We start from the raw sequence: 10,841 nt of genomic DNA on the forward strand, positions 1-10,841 counted from the left end.
TTACAATTGGCTTTACATTATGGTCATTATGGTTATGCCAGGAACACAATGAAATGCAATGATAAGTTTATTTTCACTTAAAACACCGAGATAGACAAAAATAGCAAAATTTTATCTCCTCTTTAATACCCATAACATGGTTGTACCCAAATTCAGACGTAATGATCATGCAAGAAAATTGAATGTTTCATTCATATAATAATTTACTTAATCTTTGGGTCATGGCCTATTGGGCGTGTATTGTGTTTGGGCCATCGTAGAATGGCCGGGTGAATCCCACCAATAGGAAGGAGGATCATAGTCTTCATCAGTCTCCGTTGTGCACTTAGTGTTCAAGTTTACAAGCTAAACATCGACGCCAATTTTTACTTTGTAGAAAGCTAGGGCAATTTCAAAATAGTTCTTCACAATAAACAAAATTCAAATTGATCGCTTTTGTTTCTCATTCAAGACAAGAAAGTTGTATGTTGTGGAATAAACATTTAGGACATTATGCAATTAATTTTATAGAAACAAACGTCACCTTGATGAAGTGTGGTATATGTAACTCTTGTTTGAGGACTATGAAGCCTTCAAAAGGCATTAGTAGAATGAGCAAACAAGTTTTCATGAGTATAGAGAATCTTGAACATCAAGTCTAGCTTTTTCAAGAGGTAAGAAAACCAAAGCCATTTTGGAAATGAGTAATAGGTCTTACGTCATAAACACAACAACATTACAACTAGCTTACCGTTTTGGTGGATCCTTGGTAGATCACTTATTGAAAATGTACTGGGATTAGGCAAATAATATTGTGCTAATTTTCTAAACAATATGAAAGTACCCTAAAGGTTGTATAAAAATGGCAACATATACCCTCGATCAACCTAGAGTAAAAAATGTATCCACATTTTGATAAATTGACTGTACTGAGTGTGATTTGATATACTTTTCACTGAGACATAGGAGTCTTGCTAATACTTCATATCCTTTGTGAATGATAAATTGGAGTATACTTACATGTTAAGCTTATCTTTTGTGTCACAACTCCCAAGTTACAAATAGGAGGGTTTGCATATTTCACCCCAAAAAACGTAGTCAAAGTTGTTGAAAAGATTATAAATCAAAATATGACAAGAAAACCAAATAATAGTAGATTGTTTATTTATCACTTGCCATTTGATTTTAGTTAAGTTAAGAGCATCCATTTGCAAAAAAATAGCTATATTTAAAGTGTATAATTTAACATACAACATGTACAAAATTTCATGGTATGTAATGTCACATGTACAAATTTCATGCGTTATTATGTGCCGTACATATGTCGTGCACAAGCTGTAACATAATTGAGGGCACTTCTAGAGTGTAAAAATTCATGTGAAAGATATGTAACAATATATGTACAAAAACTCATGTGAGCTTTTATATGTAACAATGATCAATGAAGGAGTACTATAAAGAAAACCATTACTATAGAGCTTGATATGTCACTCATAAAAAGTGTTAACATATTTATGATAGAAAGCATACTTAAATGGTGATGACGATGAGCAAGACTTTTGAAGAGGATTCAAGAGATAATGAATAGAATTTGAGGGATGGTCTCAGAAGGATGGCAACAAAAGAAACGGATTAGAATCTTAAAAAGCTTAGGTTTCTATATAAATACCTAGAAGAATGTGCATGTAGTGAGATGCACCTTGGAGATCACACGGTTTGCAAATTTATGATAGAAAGCATACTTAAATGGTGATGACGATGAGCAGGACTTTTGAAGAGGATTCAAGAGATAATGAATAGAATTTGAGGGATGGTCTTAGAAGGATGGCAACAAAAGAAATGGATTAGAATCATAAAAAGCTTAGGTTTCTATATAAATACCTAGAAGAATGTGCATGTAGTGAGATGCACCTTGGAGATCACACGGTTTGCATATTGCCAACTTTTTCCCCGTGTTCATTAAAACGTGTTCCAATGTCTTTCTAGATTGAAAGAAACGAAAAGAGCCCTTGAAGAAAGGGGTGAAATAAAAGAAACCACCTTATATGATTTTTTTCTAGTTCCTCTTAATACTTATATGATATATCTCACGTCTTACGTCTAGAGTTCTCTCTTTCTCTCTCTAAGTTAATCTTTGCAAATTTAATGACTTCCATTTTCTAGTTTCTCCCTTGGTGTCTAAACACTATGTCATCAATTGTTTGCAACAACGCGTCACATTCTACTTTGCATGAAATGTCTTATTTGCTAACCCATCTTTTAAGGAACAATACGTCTTTACTTACTAATCATCGACACAACTCTTTAAATCCAGCCAAGTCATAAGATAAATCTCATCAATACTTCCAATATAATTAAAACAATTATTTGACTTCTCAATCTCTTAGTGGGTGGCATTGTTTTTGTTTCAATATTTATATCTTCTATTTACTTGGTCAAGCTTATATCAATTCTTCTTTCATTGGTTCCTAGAAATCAATTCATTGCCATGTTTGTAGATAAGATGATGCCATGCATCACACATTATGCTTTCAACTATGTGTAGATTTTTTTGTTGGTCATGTTCTAGTACAAATTTGTAGTACTTGTTTTATATCTTTTGCATTATGTTTTCAAGAGCTTTGATGAGCGCTACATGCTACATGCAACTCTCCTCAAGTGGCACATTAAAGGCATGAAAGGGAGAAGTTATTTCAGTTAATAGTCTCATATAAATGTATAATTCTATAACTGGGTTATAAGGTAGATTCATTGCTTAGGATATAAGTATGAAACAATGCACATCATTTCGCTTTGCACATAATGCCTTCTTTTGCCAGCCATGTTTCAAGGTTTGGCATCTATTTGATGCTATATAATATTTGAATAATTGTCATTCTATCTTGAATAGGATAACTTCATCCTCCATCAACTTGAAAGATGAAAACGTTATTATATTTACTAAGTGGGGTGATTCCTTCCCTAATTATAAATATATGGGATTTTAATGTTATTTCTCATGAAATCATTGCAACCATAATTGAAGCCACAACAAAACCAAAGATAAAGGAAGCTGATATTCTTCTATTCCTATGCCAAAAGTTGGGTTGTCATAACTACTTGAATTTAGGTGTAATGGAAACACACGGTAAAGAATATTAATATCCAAACCTTTACTTGTATTTGAAGTTTGAACATTCTTCATCCCTCCAATGCAAAAGCTCCATTAAAGAACATGAAATATCAATTTATGGCTAACACATGCATATACTTTACTAAATATTTTGCAAGCTTGATAACTTATCAAAAACTTGTGTAAATTAAAATTAAATCAAACCAAGCTCTCCGCGTGGAGAGGTGATGCTTATGTATATCATCATCATCATCATCTAGAAAGTCAAACACACCCATCATACCGAAACATCAAAATATTATATTTATATGTAAATTGTAATTATCCAAAACAGAGCATGCTAAGTTAGGTGTGGAAAGAGAGAATTCCGAAACTTAATACACAAGATATATATACATTAACATCTGCCAGGGATCTGGTGTCTGAAAGCCTGACTATCGGTGGCATTTACTGGATACATATTAGTATTCTTAACTACAGAAGCGAAAATGGAGAAATCCCAACTATACATGTATACAAACAAAGAAAGAAAAAACGAGAAAGAGGCCTTACGTAAAGCCCAATCCAAAACATTGACATCTTGCTTTAGACTTTTTGTTCGGTGCTCTTTCTTCTTTGTTTTCTTCATTCTCAACAATAGAACATAACTCTCTTGACATTGTCTTTCACTGCTGGGAGGGGCCGTACTGAGGTCCCAGAAGTGCGAGTGGTACGGGAACCCGAGCTTCCGGTTGCCATGCTTCTCACAGCCGGGCCTGCACCACTAGTTATAGAACCACTCTCTGACTCCGGTTCCATGTAGAATCGAGCTCGGAAAGCCGCCAAATGTGCGTAGTAAGCAGGAGGAACTACCACATGTGAAAAACAATGACATCAAATCAATATGAGTATATACATTTCCTTACATGAATTTGTAAGGAAAAATGAGGATATATATTTTTTCCTTAGATGAATTTGTAAAGTAAATTAGTATATATGCTTTCCCTCACACGAAGTTACGAGGAAAAATGAGTACATATTGGATTTGTAAAGGAAATGAGTATATCTGCTTCCCTCACATGAACTTGAAAGAGAAAATAAGTATACATACTTTTCCAAACATGAATTCGTCACGAATTTGTCAGCAAAAACAAGTATAGAACATAGGGTTTCCTTGCATGAATTAGTGAGAGAAAACGAGTCTATGCTTTTCAGAACATTTGTATGAGGGAAATTGAAGTATTTTGGGAAACGACATGCCTAGCATTTTCCAGATATTGACCCGAATACCCCTATAAGTTTATAGAAAAAACATTACGAACCTGAATATTGGAGATATTTGGGGTAATTTCTTGAAAACTTAGGTGTATACTCTATCTAAGCTTGGAGTTTATGAAAGTAATTAAGTTTTCTAAAATTTACGGGTATTTTCATAAAAACCCAAGAAACAAAGGGGTATAACAACGTGTAATGTACAATATATTCCAGAACTTACCAATAGAGACAGAGCGCGTGCATCGAGCATACCTGCCAATATATTTGACAAGATGAGGATTAACTAGAAATTATGTGGTATCAACAACAATTATTCTGCCTTTGTTTTTTGAGCACATGGCATTTAATGACATTCAAATAAACTTAATTTGTGCCCATTTCTTATCCAAGTTACAGCACAATACATTGACACTTATTTTTTCAATGATAGTATTGATCGCATTAATCAAAGACGCATTAGATAAGTGTGCTTACGTGTAACAAAGGTTGTTTGTAAGTAGTTGTAAGCCATCTGCTGTGAATTTGTTCTCATCCCACAGCACATGATAATGGGCAGGTCGACTTGTTCCCTGCAATCATGAGAAGCGAGAGTTGAATTCGTTAACTTTACTTTCATAAAAATCTCATCAAAACCATAGCAAACTTCTTCACAAGAAATTATCTACGTGACAATAGTGACTTCTATCAGCCATGCAACATAGATGGGCTGTATCTACTATATCCTTTGGATATAGCTTCACCAAAAGCATTCATTGCTGACATACACGTGACCATATTGACAAATGACGCCTTATATCAGCCATGTTACATAGTGGTTTTACATTCCCTCTTCTGAAATAGTTTTAACAAAAACCATAGCAAACCATTCACAAGAAGCTCACCAAAATGACAGCTTTGGCCACAAGAAGTTACATACTTGACCATAGTGCTTGAAAATTTCATGCTTACCTGAATACCCGCATGGCTACAGAGGTAAAAGTCAAACTCAGTAGGATGACATATCCGGGAATCAACAACAGTGCCTGCTTGATGACCGGCACAACCATTCAGGAAATGTCACATAAACAAAAAACAATCAATAATCATACAACATTTATCAGCAACAATTCACCTGGGAGGATGTTTCCACTATGGTCGATGCTCCGTCTATCATTATGATTGTTCGCAAACAACCGTGTATGATGCCGTTTCTGAACTACTACAAATGTAACTGGAGGCTGATAATTTGGTTCAAGCGATGCACAAGCCTGTCCAAGGTTGCCAAATATCAATTTAGCTATAAGTGGTCATGAATAATGTGTGTAATCTACATAAGCGGCAACCAATAAATACAAGGCTGGCTGAAATCAGTTTCAGGTGTTTCATATACCCTACGAATAGCATCAAGTTCATATAGAAGCACTTGATAGAATTGGCCTTCGCTTACTCCATCCCTGCATAAAACGTTTATAGCTAATAATTCCACATGATATGAGAAAAATAATAGTGTTTGAAAAAGGGTAAGACTTTCACCTATAAAAGATAATCCGGCGAGGCTTTTGGCCTGTTGCTCGCCTGAAGGAGATTAAAAGCTCCCTGCATATATATAGATTGTGAGATTACTGCACAAATCAAAATTCTCTTACATTAGAAACTAATGCATAAACACTAGTTGGGACAAGAACTTGCTTTATCATTCCTCCAGTTTGTGGGCCATGAACAGGATCGACCCAACACTTGAATAAGTCTTGAATCAACTCTTGCCTATGTTCTTGTGCACACACCAATCCAGCATATTTTGTAACCTCCGGCCAATCTTGTGATGCCACAACCTAACATTTAAAAAATATTACAAAAACCAGTTTAGAAGCAGCAGCAACGTCAAATGAACCATCCAAGTATGAAGGACTCACGGCAGCAATAGAAGGACTAGAATCTTCTCCAGGATGGGGATGTGTCACATCAGCTCCAAATATAATGGTTGGTAAGTCGCTGACAAGAGGAATGCGGCGGGACAGTGCATCAACGAGCACAGTATTTCTTCCACCAACCTTCACATTTATCTTCAAAGCTACATTAGCAAGATATTGCTTGCTCATCTTGTATACATGCTTGGTTAAGCAACATTGCGACACTAAGCCAAGATCTGTTTCACATATACGTTTCAAATCACCTGTACAACCATTGGCATGGAAATTTGTTAATGATAAATGTTCTTAAGCCTTATAGCATTGTAGACACAAAACAAAACAATCCAGTTTAGAAGTGAACAATTTGTTAAAATGCAGACTAATGGATTGCATAGCTGCATACGTTGACCAGTTATGAGAGGCGTATTTATGTGTGTGTGTGTGTGTGTGTAGGCTCTAGAAGTTTGGACAAAGTATATACTCACCATACAAAGTGCCATTGTTATCAGGCAGAATTACTATAAGCAACTCAAGATCACGCCCATTGTGCTGTGCCTGAAAATCCTTGAATACCATCTTCAGAGCTCTTTCGACCTGATCAGGGCGAGCTGAATGTATGCCTATGGCAGGCTCTTGCTTGAAGATCTGTCAGCTCAACAAAGAAAACCCGTTTAGTTTAAAAAACAAATCAATAACTGTTAACACCATCACAAACTGTTATGATAACGGAACTGCATTTGGTCAAACTAACCATGCCAGATATTTGGCACATTAGTGCCAGCTCTTGACAGAACCGAGCAGCTGCAGTCTCTTGAACACCTCGAGAGAAATTAATGCATGCCCAATAATTCACTACACCTCCATTAACCATTTTCTACCAAAAACATATCAAATGAGTGAGAAAGTTATACTCCTCATGTACCCAAAACACTACTTTAAGTTGATAAGTAAATGGAGATAAACCCCTCTTTACTTTGTCTCTCATGTTCCATTGACCAATCTCTGGTTGGCAAACCTTCAGCTTCCCTGTATCATGGTACTTAAGCTGCACAAATGGGTTTAGTGCTGTGTCAAAAGGGCAGTTCTAAAGTATCTCTACGGCAAGAAAGCATATATATGTAAACAATATATATATAGATAGATAGATAGATAGATAGATAGATAGATTTGTGTAAGGATTATATGTGTGTGTGCGCCTCTATGGGTATATATACATAAATGTATTACATACTAATACATGTATACAACTCAAAACGGCATCAATGACCTGCGGGGCTGGTAATATTCGAGCTTCGACAGCAGCCAATTTATCACTGATCTTTATACCAAATTCTTTCGCATAAGGATCATTGACATAGGAATTGTGTCGCACAGTCTACAAATATTAATACAAATACCACCATTTCATGGATTATAAGCCCGACTTGCTTTCGTATTTTACAATGCATTAAAGATGTTAACTTTCAATAACTCTCATGACACTTCGTTCAAAACACATCACTGGCATTTACTTCAAAGCGTATATGCAAAAGGCATTGACTACATGGAAAATATGGCTTTGACATTTAGCATTGATTCAGCTGATGTGGCATAAATACCTCCATAATATCTCTCTCCCTATCAATGGGACGCTGGCATGTCACTTTCAAAAGGGCTGTAATCTGCTTCTCATTTAGTCGTTTTGAGTACCTCTGGCCTTCAACAATTTTGCATACCTAATGGAGTAGAAGAAATCATTTGCATATAAATGGAACACAAACAACAGATATAGTGGCATATGTGCAAACCCACCTCCATAGGTAGATAATTTGGACGTTGCTGATTGCCAACTTGCAAACACGGAAGAACAGTGTTCTTGATAGTGTATGCGTATGTCTCTTGGAAATACTCTACCACAGACTTCATTGTCCCCTTGTCATCAACAGGAAAGCTACATAATATGACACATTAGGATCAGCGACATAAAAATCAATAACTAAATAATTAAGAATGTCATTCTGTTCTAAGCATTTATTAGTGTGACAGTGTCAATGAGAAAACATAAATTAGTATGACGGTGTCAATGAGAAAATATATTCAAGGATTGAATGATAAACGGATGATCTAACATACGTTAGTTCCTGGGTAGGTTGTGATGTTAAACCAGATATTCGATATTTGCGGCGCATGTTACCACGATGAGTTACTTCCACCTTTACTCCTCTAAGAGCTTTCTTGATCTGGTTATGAATCAAACACAAGAAAAGTGTTACCATTCCATGGGATAATAATACGATATTAGAGATAAAGAAGTAGGCACAGATGATTTAAGATTACTCTGCAAAACATACTTTTATTCGGTCAGCATCAGAAAGATGCCGTGAAACATCCTTGCCAAGTAGCTGGGATACAAAGTCAGGAACCGGAAGAGGCTCAATGAAGGCTGTTGACGACATATCTATAAACACAAACAAAGTTTAACCAATGGAAACTGAAGCTTAATGCAACAATATCCTCTGAAATCAGCATTAAAGCAAAACAAAAAATATTGTAGACCAAGAAAACAGACCCTACTAATATACAGACTGAAAATAGCCACATATATCCACAAAGCAAATAACTCTATGGTTCATTAATACAAACTGAAGCTTATTGCAACGCACCCTGAGATCCCTAACATAAACCAAACAAAAAAACTGTACAACCACAAAAGGCACATCATTGGGAACTATATGCCACTAAAAACATGCTTTCGTTACTAGACAATGTGAGCAAATAGAGACCACGTTTTCAGAACCACATCATTGTATAAAACAAGTTCATATTTCCAGAGCTACACCATTGTAGATCCGAATGAGAACCACATTTCAGAGCCATACCATCATAAACCCAGAAGAAAAACAACATCTTCAGAGCCATGCCATTATAGACAGAGAAAAATAAAAAATTCGCAACGACGCTGCTATAGAACAAATAACCGACATTTTCAGAACTCCGCCATTACAGACCGAATCAAACTTCTTACCTATGTTTAGTGAAAGGCCCATTTGAGTAGGCCTAATGCTCTGATAAAACCCTCTCCAGCTCTCTAATCCTTCTCCCAATTGTTGGCGTCGACCAAGGTTCGGAGAGTAGAAGGATCTCCCAACAGGGCAAAATCTTTGTGTCGGAAGCTCCCTCAACACAATATCAAGCACTTGTAATGCTTCTTGTGGAGCATCTGCCTGCCTGCCATGAAGAAATTCCCCAAGATGATGTAAATCGGCCCTCGCTGCAAACTTAATCACAACTTTAAATTGCCTCTCCCTTCTGCAACAATTCAACAAAACAAAATACAACAAAAAAGATGAGTTCAAAGTTGTAATAAAGGCATCTTGCAATCACAAAAGAGATGAATCAAAGTTTCAATGCATCTATCTAGCTTCCATTGCATACGTTAATGCATTGCAACAAAATAAAACAAAAATGGTATAAAGTTTAAACACAACTACTGATGGCATACCTGAATGCATTCCAGCAAAACAAAATATAAAAGATGAATCATAATTTAAACGCATTATACCTTAATCCATTCCAACAGAAAGTAAAAGACAAAATGAATTTTAGTAACTCCTCTACAAGTGATCGCATATAACTTGAAATCAATAATTTATTTCTGGACTTCTTTTCTTTAGGTCAAGAAGAAAAACCTCTTTTGGGCACCACTTCCATCATCTTCGTCCAACAGAGTAATGGAAAATTCTTTATTCTGAAAAGGTAGGGATCCAGCCGTATATAGGCTTTTTCTTCCATCATAAGCTGGAAGCCTTCCTCCTAAGGAGGAATCCCTATGAAGCTTTACAAGCTGTTCCATTACGGCGCGATTTACACCCCGGGAGGTAACTTCTGGAGTGATAGTAACCTGTAAAGAAAGAGCAAAGTTAATCATCTTAGATTGCCTATATACTCTGAATGTATACATAAGACAAAGAAAATAAACCCATTGAGAAGAGATGTTTATCAAAGTATGTTTGATCAATGTTATTAGAAATCCAAAACGCATGCTAAGTTAATTTAAAAATCACCTATAGAAAGTGTGTTCCCAAAATTTAAGATTAAGCACATAATTTACACCTCAAACGTTTGTGCGAGGCTATGAAATTTCGTTTTTCAAATAATTAGAAAATGCGTGATTCTATATATGAAAATTAATTCTTATTTTCTGTCTAACTAGTCACATTGGAATCCTTTGCTGGGTGGGCTTCTAAATATAAGGGGAGGACATCCTCAGAAGTTTAAGTTGCTATATTTTGCTTATAGTTGCAGCTTAATTATGCGCTTCACATTAATTTTCATGTATCGCGGAGCTTGAATTTCACGAAGCATATATATTTGAGTGTTTTGTGTATATATGGAGAGAAAAGAGGGGGAAAGTTAAATAATAAAAATTGGAAGTAAGCAAAAAAATTGCTTTTTTCAAATTCTAAAACATATAAATTAGCTGAGAAAGAGGGAAGACCCATTCTGAAGAAGCGATAAAAAGCATCTGTGGGTCAGGAAAATGAGGTTCAAAAGAAGACCCATTTCTGCGGAGGTAATAGATGATCATTATCAGATGTCTATGCAAGAAAACTGAGATTTGACGAAGA

The 10,841-nt window shown here is 35.7% G+C and overlaps 1 protein-coding gene across 2 annotated transcripts in view; it reads right to left on the minus strand.

Annotated features, from left to right (window-relative positions):
- Positions 1 to 3,370: 3,370 nt before the first annotated feature.
- LOC147863746 (protein argonaute 1B-like) overlaps positions 3,371 to 10,841 on the minus strand; it is an 8,099-nt gene continuing 628 nt past the window's right edge. The window contains exons 2-20 of one of the 2 annotated variants that reach the window (XM_087319446.1): positions 9,903 to 10,114; positions 9,239 to 9,522; positions 8,565 to 8,671; positions 8,347 to 8,453; positions 8,026 to 8,164; positions 7,833 to 7,949; positions 7,502 to 7,609; positions 7,208 to 7,279; positions 6,986 to 7,108; positions 6,720 to 6,879; positions 6,238 to 6,497; positions 6,010 to 6,156; positions 5,858 to 5,916; positions 5,715 to 5,778; positions 5,457 to 5,592; positions 5,294 to 5,367; positions 4,820 to 4,914; positions 4,566 to 4,597; positions 3,371 to 3,939 (exon numbers count right to left, since the gene is read on the minus strand). In XM_087319446.1, the coding sequence (XP_087175572.1) occupies positions 3,722 to 3,939; positions 4,566 to 4,597; positions 4,820 to 4,914; positions 5,294 to 5,367; positions 5,457 to 5,592; positions 5,715 to 5,778; positions 5,858 to 5,916; positions 6,010 to 6,156; positions 6,238 to 6,497; positions 6,720 to 6,879; positions 6,986 to 7,108; positions 7,208 to 7,279; positions 7,502 to 7,609; positions 7,833 to 7,949; positions 8,026 to 8,164; positions 8,347 to 8,453; positions 8,565 to 8,671; positions 9,239 to 9,522; positions 9,903 to 10,114 (2,514 nt within the window). In that variant the 3' untranslated portion in view covers positions 3,371 to 3,721. Of the gene's footprint in view, positions 3,940 to 4,565; positions 4,598 to 4,819; positions 4,915 to 5,293; positions 5,368 to 5,456; positions 5,593 to 5,714; positions 5,779 to 5,857; positions 5,921 to 6,009; positions 6,157 to 6,237; positions 6,498 to 6,719; positions 6,880 to 6,985; positions 7,109 to 7,207; positions 7,280 to 7,501; positions 7,610 to 7,832; positions 7,950 to 8,025; positions 8,165 to 8,346; positions 8,454 to 8,564; positions 8,672 to 9,238; positions 9,523 to 9,902; positions 10,115 to 10,841 lie in introns of both variants that reach the window. The other variant, XM_087319445.1, reaches the window with a different exon arrangement.

Source organism: Azolla caroliniana, unplaced genomic scaffold, assembly GCF_043228905.1.
Source record: "Azolla caroliniana isolate FFs.n. ecotype wild unplaced genomic scaffold, voAzoCaro1.0.p SCAF_5, whole genome shotgun sequence".
Classification (NCBI taxonomy): Eukaryota; Viridiplantae; Streptophyta; class Polypodiopsida; order Salviniales; family Salviniaceae; genus Azolla; species Azolla caroliniana.